Source organism: Phalacrocorax aristotelis, chromosome 7 (genome assembly GCF_949628215.1).
Source record: "Phalacrocorax aristotelis chromosome 7, bGulAri2.1, whole genome shotgun sequence".
Lineage (NCBI taxonomy): Eukaryota > Metazoa > Chordata > Aves > Suliformes > Phalacrocoracidae > Phalacrocorax > Phalacrocorax aristotelis.
Genome location: NC_134282.1, coordinates 15,377,153 through 15,392,717, shown reverse-complemented (window position 1 = coordinate 15,392,717; position 15,565 = coordinate 15,377,153). Strand labels below are relative to the sequence as shown.

Genomic DNA, 15,565 nt, shown 5'->3' with positions numbered 1-15,565 from the left:
CTCCTCTGAGCATTTGACTGTACACAGCCGCATGCCAAAGCCCCCACGTGCCAGAGCTCAGCAACTGCTGAACGGAAGCCAAAGGAGCAGCACGGAGACCCAGCTGGCCCCGCTGCAGGGCTGGGTTGGCCAAAGAAGGGTTCAGAAGGATGGCAGCTGCTGCTAACCCACTGCTCTTCCAGAGGCCAGGCATCAGGGTATCGTACGCCCATATGGCAACCAAACTGTTGTTTTCTCTTAGAGGTCAAGACAGTGTGGACCTGAGTGCCTGTAGCCAGGAGCACACTTCTTCAGTGCCTTCAATAACCAGCACAGTTTGTAAGACAATTTCCTCGTTAGTCCAGATTATACTTATCTCATGCCTGCTGCAAGCAGATGCTTGCGTGGCACCAGTACAATGGCGCTGGAGCTGGAACAACACTAAGTGATCATTACAGTTGCCCAACCAAGAACCTAAATTTGTAACAACAGCCTCCTTTTAAGCACTAGCATGTGACAACCCAGAACCAGCACCAAGAAAACTTCATGTGGGCTTTGTACTTCTTTTAAATACATTGCAATAAAAATTTTGGTGCTTCTGTTTATGAATCCAGTCTCAGTTTGCTTCACACCAGCGGCAGTGACCTGCATTTCTCCTCCTTTAGAGATGGCTCTACCTACCATTTAAGCTAGGCTTGCCAAGTTTTTTTAAACCTCACCAACAAGACAATCGTTATTTAACACCATAGAAGCACATTACCTCTTTTTGCAGCCCAGAAGAGTAATTCAAGTCCAGCAGCAATGCACCCTGAAAAAACAGTCTGTAGTTTATTCTCATTGCCTGGAGTAGCACACAACAGAGAACAAGCCACAAACCTGCAGCATATGCAAGCTCTCTTCAGCTCAGCCTTGTGAAGTCCCATGTCAAGGCCATCCAGGAAAGACCTCAATAGTTAGAAAGTCAGTAAGGTTACAAAAGGAGTCCTAGAGGACAGGGTCTTCTGCCCAAGGGAACAACATTCAGAGGCTCTTTAATGCAGCCCTAGCTTTTGAGCACGTCAGAGCTTTTAAGAACAAGCCAAGTCACATAACTAAGATAAACACTGTTAAACCCAAGAGCTACCAAAGCACATGCAGTCTGACAGCTACCATTCAAAATATTAAAAAACATTTCAGTACGAAGACCAAGACCCACACTATTGCCTCGTAGCTGTCTTTGCATATCAATACTTGAAAGGGCTGGAAGTCAGGGAGCAATACTATAGGGTGAAAAGCACGTAGACTGAATACGCTGCTGTATAATGCAGTTTGATGGAGATGTGTGTGTTCCCCAGCCAACTTCAAAAAAGGTGGCAACACTTCAGGGCCCTCAGATCAGGCAGGCTCCCTGCCACTTGGATGCATGCCTATGTTTTGCTAACCAAGCCCAGGAGGGACCATCCCCTTCTCTCCCAGCTCACTCATGACCAGTACTCAAAACATACTCCTCTAGAGCCAAGCCCCAGTCCTGGGCATCTGCTTGGCACTTTGGTTTCAAGACTCGCTGTACCATGCAGTGAGTAACACCTTGCTTTTCAGACTACTGGTCAAAGTTTAAGGATGAAAGTGTTTACTTAGAATTCAGATTGGTAATAATGTCACAAAGTTTCCAAAAAACAAACAAACAACAAAATACATCAAGATTATACTTCCTAGCCCAGCATCTTACTTATCTTCTGGTTAAGCTGGAAGAGAGCACTGTTAGCTTTAACAGTGCCTTCCTCCTGCCACGTCCTAGAAAGGGGTTGAGGGCAGAAAGCACAAACTAAGACATTTGCGCCTCATCATTCCGCCCCCACCTCTAGTTTTAAAAGGTCTTTTCCAGCATCTCCTCCCAAAAATACTATTCCTTTTCTCAATAAGGAGACAAAACAATGCAGGCAATGTAAGGCATAATAGCATTTGGAGTACTACAGGCAACCTTTAAAGCACAGCTAAAGCCGTGTTCCTATGTCAGCTTCCTTACATTGAGCGTGACAGCAGGCAGCGGTGTCTGGCAGGGACAGGGCTGCAGTCCAAAGCAGGAAACGAGCAGCACACACGTAGAAGTAACCACAGATTTTCTTTCAGCTCTCCCTCTGGGTTCATGCACCAAGTGCTGTAGCAACATACAGTGATTACAATCACTTTTCACAAACACTGTAAGGAACATAAAAGTGCACTTTCATTATACTGTAAAAATAAGGTCTTCATAGTTCTTGCTATGAAGATGTGTAATCTGTATCTGAATCAAGTGTGCACTGCCCAAATGCTCAAAATGCATGCAAAACAGTGCTTCTAATCCTCTCTTTGGCTGGTATTCTCCGTCTCCTTAAAAATTTTATCAGAACTACAGGCTGAGCAGGAATATTTCTGGAGTGCAAGAACTGCCTGGTTATACCCATCACATACAGGCTGAGTACAATGGTTGCACCCTGGAGTGCTACAATCAAAGCATAAAGACACAAGAATAGCTGACAATAAGCAATTCTGGTATTAAAATAGGGCTTAGCACTCCTGCGGGCTGGCAATTCATCCCACCAGCCAAGAGTAGTTAAATCTGTTCCTCTAACACTGTTGGTTTCTACTATGATGGGAGAATCTTGAGTTGGAACATCTGATAAATGAAACCTAGGCCATCTAACATCTTGAACATGTGAGTAGGTAAAACCTGGAGTTGCAAGAGGAACTGCTGTGGGTGTGCTGGTATCCATTCCAGACATCACTGTTACAGTAGTCTCCCAAGATGATGTCAAGTGCTCCATCACAGGAGAAGCCGAAGCCTGGGAATAAGTTTTTCTGAACATCTGGTATGCAATGGCTGTGGTTGGCAGGCACTTCAGGTGATGATCTGTTAATGCCACAACAGAAATATTCTGTAGCACCAGTGGGCTGTCACACGTTAGAGATGGCACATTTTTAACAATCTCCATGCTTTTTTGGAGCCACTCTTGGAAGCCAAGAATTTGGCAATCGCATTTCCAAGGGTTGTCGTCAAGGGAGACTTCTTGCAGCTCAGGTAAAGCAGTAAAGAGATCTCCAGGAAGAGACTGCAGCTTAGTACTATTGAGGTAAACCTTCTGAAGGTGCTTGAGATTATGAAAGAGGTTTCTAGGAAGAGCCTCAAGCCTCGAATGAAAGAGGGAGATGTTCTGCAGTTTTGGAAGGCTCAGGAAGATGCCCTCTGGCAGACTGGAAATATTATTTGTATGCAGAGAAAGGCCCCGCAGTTCATTTAGACCACTGAATACATTCTTAGGAAGAACACTAAGCTCTGGATTAAAACTCAGCACAAGAAGCTCTAAATTTGTCAAGTTACTGAACACAAAATCTGGTATTGTTGAAAGCTTTGTGTGATACAGCCACAGGCTACCAAGATGCCTCATTTCTCCAAACAATACTTCTGGAAGAGACTTCAGTGGGTTCCCATACAAGGTCAATTTAGACAGGTCATGCAAGTGCAGAAAGAGCCCAGGAGGCAAAGCCTCAAGCTTGTTCCTGGAGAGTGTTAGGCTTCTCAGTTTATGAAGACAATGAAATGCATCAGGGGCGATGGACTGGATGTTATTGGAATGTAGGAAGAGTTCCAGCAGCTCCTTCAGGCTATCAAACATACCAGATTCTATTGAAGACAGCCTATTAAAATACAGCATCAGCCTCTCAAGCCTGGTTAACGCACTAAATATATTTCTAGGCAGTGCTGCCAAATAATTTCTTGACAAGTTCAGTACTTTCAGTTTGGCAAGATTCTTTAGCACGCCACTAGGAAGTGCTGTTAGTTGGTTTTTGTTCAATAAAAGGTCCTCCAAACTAGCTAGTTTGTCAAACAGATTTTCTTCAATGGATTTTAGCCTGTTATTTTCAATGATCAGTTGCTGAAGCTGTACCATGTCATCAAACACTTGCGGGGGAAGTTCGACCAGCTTATTATCTAGCAACTTGAGGGCTTTTAGCCTTCTCAAGCCTTTGAAAGCCATTGGTGAAATAAGAGAGATGTTGTTTGAAGACAAGATGAGATGCTGCAGTTCCACCATCCTAGAAAAAGCATCCTGCAAGTATGTTACATTAGTGTCTATTACGTGAATTTCTGTCATGTTGCAAGGCAAATTTAGTGATTCCAGGTCTTTTATGTGGGGACCAAAGCAATAAATTGCATTTTTTGAAGAGCAGTCACACTTCTCCAGGCAAATAAATGCATCCAACTGGAAGAAAAGCTTGATCATCACTGACAAACGAAACACCAACATCCTTGCTGAAGTGCCAGAAACATTAGCTGTTGAAATAAGAGAGAGTCAGGATGTGATCACATGTAGTTAATAACTTAGCAGCTGACAAAGTTGTGTAAATATATCATAAAACCTGCAGATGTGTGCAAAATTTCTCTTGGCTTGAAAGCAAACTTCAAAATCTCTATTACTGTGGACTGCAAATATTTCTAAGACACCCAGCTTACAATGAAAAGTACAGATAAAGCGCCTTTGTAAATCAAGTATTCCTTGCTTATATTTATACTAGTCAAGCATAATAAAAGCATATGAAAATCATGATGAAACTCTTAAGTAGTCACAAGGCATATATTTATTTGAACAGAAAAGCATTATGCTAAGTAACACACAGGAAGTCTTTAAAAAAAATGATCAAATATTTTTTATTGTAGGTTACCTGAGGTTTAAAAATAAAGTCTAGCCTGCAAAAATAGATAATGGAGGTAAAAAGGGTGTCCTATATTTTAAGTGGCCAAAAGCAAAACAGCACACAGTTCTGTTATATCATCTCTCAGCATCTGCAAGTGATCGCTTCTTGGAACAGCCCAAGAATACAAGAAGCAACAGGCTATTTTTGACATATCCTGAAATAACACACAAGAGCTCATGCAGCACAGGACAGTAGGGGCCTTTGATAAGCAACAAGTCTCATCGCAACAGCTTAACAGTGGTATTAAAAATACAATGAAATGAGAGGAAAGAAATACCATGAGGTTTGCTAGAAAGCTGTACCATAAAGGTAGATCTGCATGAAACATACCAAAGTTGGACAGGTTGGTTTTTTTTTTTTTAAATCTATACAAAAGGAAAGGAACAGGAAAGCAATCATTGCAGCTATAACAATAATATTTAAAAGACCAAGTCAAACAAATCCTCCACAGTTAGAAAATACTTCCTTAGTGAAATCAACAAGTATCAGAAACGTGGAAGTCAAGCACCTGGCTGATGAGCAGGAGAAGCAGCAGCTGAGACTACTGGAAATAGATCTGCAGAACTTGTCCAGCTAACTGGAATAGCTGACACCATGTCAGTCTTCAGCCTGAGAACACTGGGGGAGAGGAGGGCTACCTCCCAGTACACCATTTTCTAGGGGCAAAGATGAAGCTGTCCCATACCAACCCCACACACAGACATGGGTACAAACACAATCACTTAAGAAGAAGTCAGGTAGGAGAGCAGAGCTTCTCACGTGCCTGAACTGTTGACAAGAACATACCACCATGCAGCAAGAACAGCTGCTGCATCAAAAAAAAGGAAAAGTACTTAAAAAACCCTTGGTTAGTTTCAGAGTACTGACTGGTAAAATCTGCATCCTTTCCTGGGGAAGGGAAGGACATGACACCTAGTGATATCAACTACCAGCAACAAGGTTTGGCAAGGCAAGCTCTCACTGGCCTTTCTACAACTCTTTGAATGAGACTTTTTGGTGACTACCAAAAAAAGGCCTTGGCATTTCACCCTTCCAAAGGACTTTTCCATGTCAAAATATGTCTCAGAGAATCTCGTCCTCCTAGCAATCCCCCATCATACATCTCCAACACTGACCATCTCACATAAACCAGCAATGCCTTCGCCTCAATAGAGAAGCTCTTAAGTCAGCCTGTCCCTGATCCTACCTATCTCCCCACCCAGCATGGCGATGAGGAACACATCCCCACAGCACACAGGCCAGGCAGCTGGTGACCTGCTTCTGGGTGGTGCATGAGCACAACCCTGCACACGCGGCAGAAACACAACAAGAAATTTCTGTTTCAAGCCCTGACTGGCATCTCAATCTGCACCAAATCAACCCAAGACCACAGAACTGCCAGATTCAGAGAGATCAGAGAAATAAGGATGTAGAGAACAAAATGGGGGGAAAAAAATCCCAAATTGTTGTGCTACGGACTGCAAATGCAGGTCCCTCAGAGGGCACAACTGCAGACCAGAGTCTGTAAAACAAGAAACAAGCAAACACTAGTCTGTAGACTGGAGGTGTCCACCTTCCTGGTCTCATAACAAAAGGTAAGAGTATTCAATGAGACACTGATACATTTTCACAAACAACGCAATGGTAGCAATTCTTTGCAAGAGATTAAGGCCACAAGCATATGACTGGCACAGGGACTGGATAATCCTATGGATCTCAAACATCTAGAGCTGCTAACGGTATTTTTTGAAGCAATACTTAAGCTTCCACAAACGAAGATTTTAAGAGCAGAGAATAGAGTAAGGTCCACGTAAGGGTCATGCTTATACATTCCTGTGTGTGAAAATCTTCTCAAACCCTCCCGTGAAACTCCTGCCATTCCAGAAAGGGCACCAGCCTGGCTAGTGATTTACCATGTTCTGGTCTACAGCCTCTTTCCCTTTCTACCATCCCTTTAATATTTCTGCAGACTATGAAAAGATGACAGAAGTAATACATTAATACTGTTAGTATATTAAAAATCACAAATAAGTTTTTAACATAGTTTCATAGAATACCAAGCACACTTACTTATTATGGTGCTTAACCTTCTTTCTTTCTTGCAAATTCCTAAACTCATATGAGCATGAAAAGGAATTTTGAACCGTACTGTAGAAACTTCTCTGCTTGTTAGAGGAACTTACCAGGAGCATAGCAGGCAATCAGGCTTCACCATGATTCTGCACTTTAAATGGGAAGTAAAACAGCAAAACACATCCTCTAGATAAGACTTTCACCCATATTTGCATAACTACTGTGAAAGGCCAAAGAATATTTTAAGCTCCAGAGCAGATTTTGCCTACATTTAGTTGTGTAAGCAACCAGCATCCATAGGTTGTATGCAACTGCAAAAGTGGAACTTGAGACCACTCACGAAACAGGAGAAAGTTTGAAGTCACACATGCAACAGCACAAAACATACTTGTAGCTTCTTCGACAGTGATATTAGATATGAGATTAGACATTAGGTTGGTACTTCAGCCAACGCAATGCAAATCTGGCTAGAGTCAGCAATCTATATTTCAACATGAATTACAATCAGAAAAATTTCAAATCTGTTAGACACTTAGTTTCACCGTAGTCTGCTACACAGGTGCATTATGTTTTGAAGGAGTGGACACATCTACTTTAAACAACCAAGCAACTGATATGTACCTTCACAAGGCTGCTCTTTTACTTTCTTGCAGGATTGGAGTCAAAGCAATTTGAGTAAGGAATGAAGTGTGTTCTACTTAACCCTTTGGCTAAGCAATCCAGGGCTGACCCATTTAGCTTCTGTTTTTCTTCCAGGTCTTCTGTACTCACAGGCCAATAAAGTCTAAAGCCTGAAAGATTCTGAAGAGAGAAAAGCTTTAAGTTTTCAAAATATTAGCTTGAAATTAAAAGATTAAGTTTTTGTAATGGAGTAACCAGGTATTTCAAACATCTTCAAGTTTAAAATAATGTGCTCTGTTAATGAATGTTTAAACAGAAGGTGAACCACAGGATGGAAAATATGTCTTCATTTCTGTGTGATTTTTCTGATGATGACTGGGACAACAGTGCCAGCTCACAACGAGGAACATTTGCCCAAGAGTCAAGATAATGCCTCCCATGCATCAGAGAACAGAAGGAACGTCTGTATAACAGAAGGTGGAAACAAGTTGCTTTCACATGTACGAGGTCTGGCTTTAAAATGGCTCTCATAAGCCACCAGATAGAAGCACAGTCAGTATTGTCCTACTGCAGAAGAGCAGTGCTACCGTGTGCACAGCTAACGCATGGCGTACATACTTCTCCACCCCATCTTCAAAAATACAGAGATACTGAACAAGATACCCACGACATCAATAAGCTTTGGATCTAATTGTATAAAGAGTAAAAACAATTTCATGAAACTAATGGAAAGAGTTAAAATATCTGTTCATTTTAATTTTATTTTCAAAGAGCTTCAGTCACAAAAATGATTTACAAGTCTATTTACAATTCTATTGTACAGTTCTTTATGTATGCCTCGTGAAAACAGGGTACCATTCTAGAGCAGCAATACATATCTTAAATACAGAGATGTAGTATCATTTCAGATTTAAAAATAAAAAGGAAGCTGAGCTTCTAGAGAGCGCTGCAATGATAAACCTTTTAATCTGTGTTAAGCTCGACGAATTCATGACAAACCGAGTAATTTGTGGTTCACATAATTATCAAACAAGCTGCAGTTTGTTGAAAATAGCTTTAAAAACCTGAAGCTTTACTGTATAAAATCAACATATTCAAGACTCTAAAAATTGTCAAAAACCCACAGCTTTTCCTTAGACATACAAAAGCCTAAGTTTACAATTCAGAATCTCATGGGAGAAATCCTACAGAACTTTAGCTCTCTCATTTTGTGATGACCAACACAAGCATTAAAAATTTGCAGCATAAAAAGGACTCCACATCTGTTTAGTATTATACTGTATACACATATACAGTACAGGATTATTTACCCAATTTGGGATGACTGTTCAGCACAACCTTCATGAAGAAAGAAAAAAATAAATAGAATTTAAAATCCAACAACTTTGAAAAAGTGCAACAGTAAGAGTTTCCAATTTAAGGTTACTATGAATATGGACAGTCAGTTCTGTGGGTGTTTTTAGTCGCCTCTACTCAAACATTATGCGCAGCATTTTCTTTACAGTAGATTTAGTTCTATAGCACATGAAACTAGAGTTACTAATAATTGAATCTGAAGGGAAGAAGAAAAAACCAACTTTAAAAATAACCCTGAGGGATATACAATTTAATGATCTTACAATTTATTTCTAAAAAGTAATATTTATTATTTAGCAATTGCTTTTCTGGGTAGACCAGTCCTTTAAGTATCTGCATAAATAATATTTTAAAAAATCAGTAATATTTACAAATCCTAATACATCAAAGTAAAATACATACAGATTAAAGTCTGCATACACAAATAATTTAATAGTAAATCAAACTCCTCAATATAAGGCCAAAATATACAGCAGGAAGAAAACGTCTACCAAGTATCTAGTGGAGATCACTAAATTGGTCTATTCACCTGAATTTAGACTTCCAAGATGAACATTAGAAGAGATTCTTTTCACTACAAACTGAATTTCATCTTACTTCAAAGCAGAAACTGAATACACTAGTGCAAATCTAATTTGCTGCATTTCTGAAAACCAGAAAAACTAAACTGCTCAAAATGAAAAAAATTATAGGTGGCCAAACTCAGCTCTTGGGCAGGAAGGCATAAATCCCAATAATTGCAGAAGATGCAAAAGCTTATTCTGTGGCTGACTTGCAACAACAAGAAGGATTCTCAGAAAAGCCGATTTATTATTCTTGACGAAGCGTCAGAAGCAAATAGGTCAGAGCTCAAGCATGCAACCTCAAGAACATTTACTAACTCTCAACACATACCTTGAGGAAACTAGCTCCCTTTTGCAAAATACTCAAGTTTAGTAGGCTCATGACCCATTCGTCACTCAACCAAGTGGAGACACTGGGCAATATCCATTTTAGTAAGAGCTCCCTAAAACATTCTCCAAAGACAAGCCCACCTTAATAAGCTGCTTCCTCCTCACTTTCTAGATAAGTTTAATAAACTAGAGTAAGACTGAAAGACTAGCTTCACAAACTAAACAAGCTGAGAGAAATGATCAGTTTAGAGAAAGTATTAAGCAAAAGCATATAAAAGGGAAAGACATATTTTTCTTTCACTTCTGAGGGAACAACCAAGCTAAAATGGTCAATGAAATAGAAAGCAGAAGCTTATGCATTTAAGGATGTCACAGCTCCCAGGTCCAAGATGCATAGCTTCACAACATTTTTCAACTAAAATATTACTTTTCTTTAAATTTGAATACTACTTACGCAGCTATGAATTATTCTTCATCAATTATTCCATGCTACAAAGAGTTTGCAAAATCAGTATTGACAGAAATTAGCCACCTGTCTCAAGTTCATGATTAATAAATTTATCCAAGTCTGCAACAGCAGACCCCTTAAAAGGTACTGATGATGTTTGATGTTTATGACCCTAAGAAGCCAGGATAAAAGTTTTACATTGATCCGTTGAATAAATGTTAAGAAAACCACTTCCCCCTTTCCCCTGCTCCACCCCTCAAAACCAAACAACAGAAAAAAAAAAAAATCAGGAAAAGAGTTGACAGCTGGACTAGAGGATAATACACTATATGCATCCTCTTTATGAGAAGCAAGTGCTAGTAACTTTCCTAGAACTTGAAGGTTTAAAAGTTTTCCAAACCATTTAGCACCACTTTTAAATTCCCCATTGGCACAGTATGTTCAACACTGCAGAAACATGAGCAGTGGGGGACACTGTCCATACTGCCTTACAGAACAAGCACAAGGGAATCAGGCCCAACCTGAAAAATTCCCCTTATTAAAGCAATGCTGGAATAGGATCATCTCCACAGGAATTTAAAAAAAATAAAATTAAATTTAAAAAAACCCACACAAAACAAAACCTCAAATTCCATCATTAGAATACACACAATTCAAATGTATCCCAGCCGGCCAGGGAGTTTGGAGCCCTCTTTCCACGACTACTCTAAGGGACCCAACTTCCTCCTCTAAAAGTTCTCTACAGAATTATGACTTCTCCAGATCCCAGATCCCCTCCAGAGGCTTGGAGGTGTCTGAACCAGTCAGCTGCAGCTGGTCAAAACAGACTGATCAAGAGTCTGTGTTTTTATCATCTTCCCAAAGACACCAAAGATGACTTTTCTGAAAGTTTAGCAAGTTGAAGATGGTTTGGAGATAAGTAATTTGTGGTTAAAAAAAAAAAAAAGAGAGAAAAGTTTTAAGCTCTGCACATGAAGATGATGCCTGCCTCTACATCTTTCAGATCTATTTTTCCAGTGGTCTTATGTTTTGACACCGCCTAATGGCAAAATGATGTATCGCTACCCCAAGCACTTAAGCAGCATTATTGGTGATGCAAGCTTTTTTTTAAAAAAATAAAATCCACATAAGCCTCACAGTTCTGAAGCAAGACAGATTTTAGCTCATCTATTTTCTCTTAATTTTGTTTCATACAGCTACATATAGTGCTTAAGACACTGGCAGACTCTATGAAATGCATATGTTCTTAACACGCACAAATCCCAAGCGTGGGCATGTGAATGTATTCCTCCCTCCCACCCCCATTTCCCTTGCAGCAGTAACTCCAGCCTTACTACTTCAAGGTATATAGGAAAATTATCTTAAGATTTACAAATAAAATGTGGTCCACAAAGGGATAATCCATCCCTTCTGCTGGAAAAAGCAAGGCCTGTGGAGAAATGCATAGCTAAATGTAATAAAACATGAGACAGAAGAAAGTGTTAAGATTCTCCAGCTTTCTTTCTCCAAAAATTTTGGTGTAGCCAAATGTCTCCTCTGAGGGCCACCTAAGCCCTTCCTTGGGGTTAGCTAGAACAGAAACTGAGAACCCACTTGAAACCAATGTGCTTTCTTGTTAAGGACAGAGCATATTGCTTCTATAGCATTCCCAGTTCCTGCTGTGGCAGACTAAAGAATTAAAACTTAAAATCCAAACTTTACACCTGGAAACACTCCTTACTAGTAAGGACAAACTTAGAGGTACACACACCAAAACTTTAGAACCGTTCTGAGGCACGGTTTTCAACCATGGAGCTTTTCAACAGTGAATATTTAAAGAAAAAAAAAGCATGACAAGGTTATGTGCCTCTAGTACTACCATGAAACCATTACATCATTGGGTTTACATGAACATGGGCCTGGGTAAGCCAGTTAGAACAATGATTAAGATACCCCTGGCAAATAAAGTGAACCTATTTTAACTGCCCTGCAGTGTAAACCTTCAAAGAGATCTCATTTAGGAATAATGAAATGTGAAAGAAGGTAGAAGAAAACAATCATTTTTCTTCTGCCTAAGGTAACCTACATTTTAAAAATTTATAGCCATAAGATGTCTGACTCTGAACCTTGTATTCAGAGAGACAAAACAGTTGGAAATATTTGCATTACAATTTTGACATTTAGTATACGGCAATTTCAAATAAAGCCTTAAAATTACATTCTTCTGAATACTACTAAAGACACATGCCACCAAGATCCACTGTTACATTACAGTGATGATTTGATATGAACCATTTTATTGGGATGGTACTTTCGCTTCTGTTGTTGTTCTGGGTTTTGGTGGCCATTCTGGATCAACCAGCAGTTCCTGAGCTAGATGCATATACTTGGCTTTTGGTGTCTTCTCTCTACAGCCAAACACGGAAGGAAGGAAACAGACTCCACAGCGATCCACAGCCTCCTGCAGAAGTGAACAGATTTAAAAACTGGATCACCATATGAAAAAAATGAATAAAACTAACAATACAGTAAGTCGCTAGAAGAAAAACTATTATTTTGTAGTTTCTAATTTACAATTTTATTGTCACACTGAACCTAGAAAGTATAGTACAGAAACTCTTCTGTTGGGTCATCTCTTCTATACAATGGTAGCAATAACATTTAAAACAAAACATTAAGAAAAAACCAGGTATTCTGCATTATCATAACATTTAAGGGCACCAACAGCTTTTATGCATATTTTATAATACTTTCAATAAACAAAGGTGTAACAGGCACCATTACACACTACTACTATTGAAGAACAAAAGCTCGGCCTGGAAAAAGCAGTCAAATTCCCAGAGCCTCAAAACCCTTTTTAATTTAAGTTGTTTAACTGAAGGCAGGCAGCCACCCAAAAGTGGCAGAATTTAACTTGCTGATACTGTGAAACTTAAGTCTTACAGGTATGAATAGTTATTAAAACAGACACAAATTACTGAACTTAAGTCTTCCTCCCTATTTTTCCTCTCCCAGTCCTAAATGCGTGTAACTTAACTAGCTGGAGAAGAGAAACACCATTCCTCATTCGCAAGACTGGATCCCTCTCATGTTGCAGGGAGCACCTGTAGTCTGCACAGCTGACATTTAATGGGTATATATTCTATGGTTTTCTTCAAACTCTGAATTTCTATCAATTGGTGAACTGAACCAAACATGAGCCTTAAGCACAACTTCCATTCTTCAGTGAACAAAATGCAATTTTTTTCCCTGAACAGCCTCAAAAAGACAAATGTAAATCTGAAGTGAATACATTTAATAAAATTAAGTGCTGAGAATCATTGTAATTTTAACAAGAACAAACGTACAACCAGCTGAAGTAATAAGCCAACAGGCTTAAAAAAGATTTCCTTCATGTATTAATGACAGAGGGGCAGACCACACCAAGATTCACGGTTACCTGAAAAGCGGAATCTAAATCCTTCAGTCTCCTAAACCATCTGAAGTAGTAATAACATACTTTCATCTGCCATTTTGTTTCGGTTTATTTGTACACGCTGTAAGTTACTGCTCTCACACGACAATGTTCTAAAACCCTAAACCAAATTAGTTTAATGAAGAGCTGGATTAGACCCAGCATCAGCAATTCTTCTTCCAAGCAAATCAAGACGTTCTCCAGTCCAAGCATGCTAACTTGTGACAAGGCAAGTAAAATTTGCTAATGTGCAAACTGAAGATAAAGCAGGAAAAGTCTTAAAAGCAATCCTCTGTGTTTGCTTCACAGTTCTTTTATACAGGGCTAAATTCTTTAAGCTCTGTATATAGGAGAAAAATATAAAACCAGAAGCCTCTCCTTTTAATACTGAAGTTGCAGAAATCTCATTTAAACAGTCTTAAGCTTAAGACATAGCAACAGACACTTATAGATCATAAAAAAGACAAAACTGAATAAATCTGCATGCACTCAAATGATGACAGCAAAATACTAGTCTCCAACCTGAGGCGGCTGGGGTATGGTGAGGCGATATTCTCCTTGTTTGTCTCGATTGAACACAACCTTCCAAAGGATCATATCAAGGAGGACATTCTGTGAGACATTGCAGTGAGCGGGAAGAATTAAAGAAACTAATGATCATTTGTTGTTAGCGCGCACATTACAAACAAAACCTGAAATATTGTGTTAGGCATAACTAATTCAGTGCCAGGCAAAATGGAGAGTTTACAATGCTTGTCAGTACGTAAGTGATAAACATTTTCATTCTTAAAGTGCTCACATAAGATTTAAGAATATGAACATGTACTTTAAATAAATAACAACAATGACCAAAACTGCATCCATCGATACAGGTAAAAATCATAAATACACATTCTGAATGTGTTTTAATATTCTTAAGAAAACCTGTGAAGCACTGCAGACACAAGTGCTTAAAGCAGCTTCCACTGAAACCATCTTTAACTTTATAGTATACTTTATACAAACAAAGCTACAGTAGTTAGTTCTAAACCAGTGACTTTCCCAGAAAAGCTTCAGTGGGGTGGCAAAGCTGAGCCACCAGCAGGAATTCTGAAGGAATTCTGTAGGAGCTGTTCCAGATTTTGGAAGAGCGGGCAGAAGTTGAACAGTATGTTCAGTACATCTGGTTATTCTCATATGGCTGTGTGGGCAGACTTGAGAGCTTTGAACAAATCTGGGAACACAGGTGTGAACCTGTATCTTCCATGGCCTTGAGCCTACAACTCTGATCTTTGGACAGATTTAATTTCTAACATCTGCCATTGAGAAAGGAGAGATGAATTGTCCAGACTTTTATAATAGATTTTATAATGCTTAAGATTTTATAATACACCAGACTTTTATAGCGCTTTTATAAAGCATTTGCTAACAACTCTTCAGCTTGTTAGATGTTCATTTTTAAAGCCAGTCTGGTTTAAGTATGTCTATACCAGGCATCAGGGTAAGGAGGAACAACTGCTAGGATCTGCTTTTGTTGTGCAATATTTTCTCTCATCTGGTAGAAAGAATATGCGTGCTTTGAGAACCTAGTCTGGCACCCACATGGAAGGAGCTAAAGCTTGACACAGCATTTCAGAAAACATGTTTGGGACAATCACAGTCAGAAACCATTTCTGTTGTAGAAGCAATTAAGAAGTTACACATGATCATAGTGTGACAGAAGTGTCAAACTAGTGAGTGTGACAAAAGAGGATAGATCCAGTCCCTCATGTATCTCATCATTATGAGACACTTAAAGAGGCAATTATGGAGGGATTAGTTTCAGCATAACAAACTATAGGTGATATACCTACAGAGTACCTAGTTAAGAGAAGTAAGGAGATGCCATCAGCAGCCTTTCCTAGATACTAAGAATATGACCTGTGGTACCCAGTAACTCTGTAATGAAAAAGTGTAGTGAGCAGGAAATCCAGCCTGGCACACAAGGACAGAGGGCCATGAGCTATCCTGGAAGTGAAGGAACTTAATAGCCTGCATTTCTACACAACACATTGGACCCAGTGAGTTGGCACCACATGAAAAAGCTTCAGG

At 39.5% G+C, this 15,565-nt stretch overlaps 2 protein-coding genes across 5 annotated transcripts in view; both read right to left on the bottom strand.

Annotated features, from left to right (window-relative positions):
- Positions 1 to 1,565: 1,565 nt before the first annotated feature.
- On the bottom strand, positions 1,566 to 7,506 carry GP5 (glycoprotein V platelet). Its single transcript, XM_075098933.1, has 2 exons — positions 7,366 to 7,506; positions 1,566 to 4,270 (listed from the first exon to the last, which is right to left on the bottom strand). Exon 2 carries the CDS (start codon positions 4,242 to 4,244, stop codon positions 2,271 to 2,273), a length of 1,974 nt encoding a protein of 657 aa, XP_074955034.1. The 5' UTR covers positions 4,245 to 4,270; positions 7,366 to 7,506; the 3' UTR covers positions 1,566 to 2,270.
- A 3,669-nt stretch (positions 7,507 to 11,175) lies between these two features.
- Positions 11,176 to 15,565, bottom strand: part of ATP13A3 (ATPase 13A3) — a 60,829-nt gene continuing 56,439 nt past the window's right edge. For 3 of the 4 annotated variants that reach the window (XM_075098930.1, XM_075098931.1, XM_075098929.1), the window contains 2 exons: positions 14,018 to 14,107; positions 11,176 to 12,502 (listed from right to left, as the gene is read on the bottom strand). In XM_075098930.1, the coding sequence (XP_074955031.1) occupies positions 12,338 to 12,502; positions 14,018 to 14,107 (255 nt within the window). In that variant the 3' untranslated portion in view covers positions 11,176 to 12,337. The remainder of the gene's footprint in view (positions 12,503 to 14,017; positions 14,108 to 15,565) is intronic. The other variant, XM_075098932.1, reaches the window with a different exon arrangement.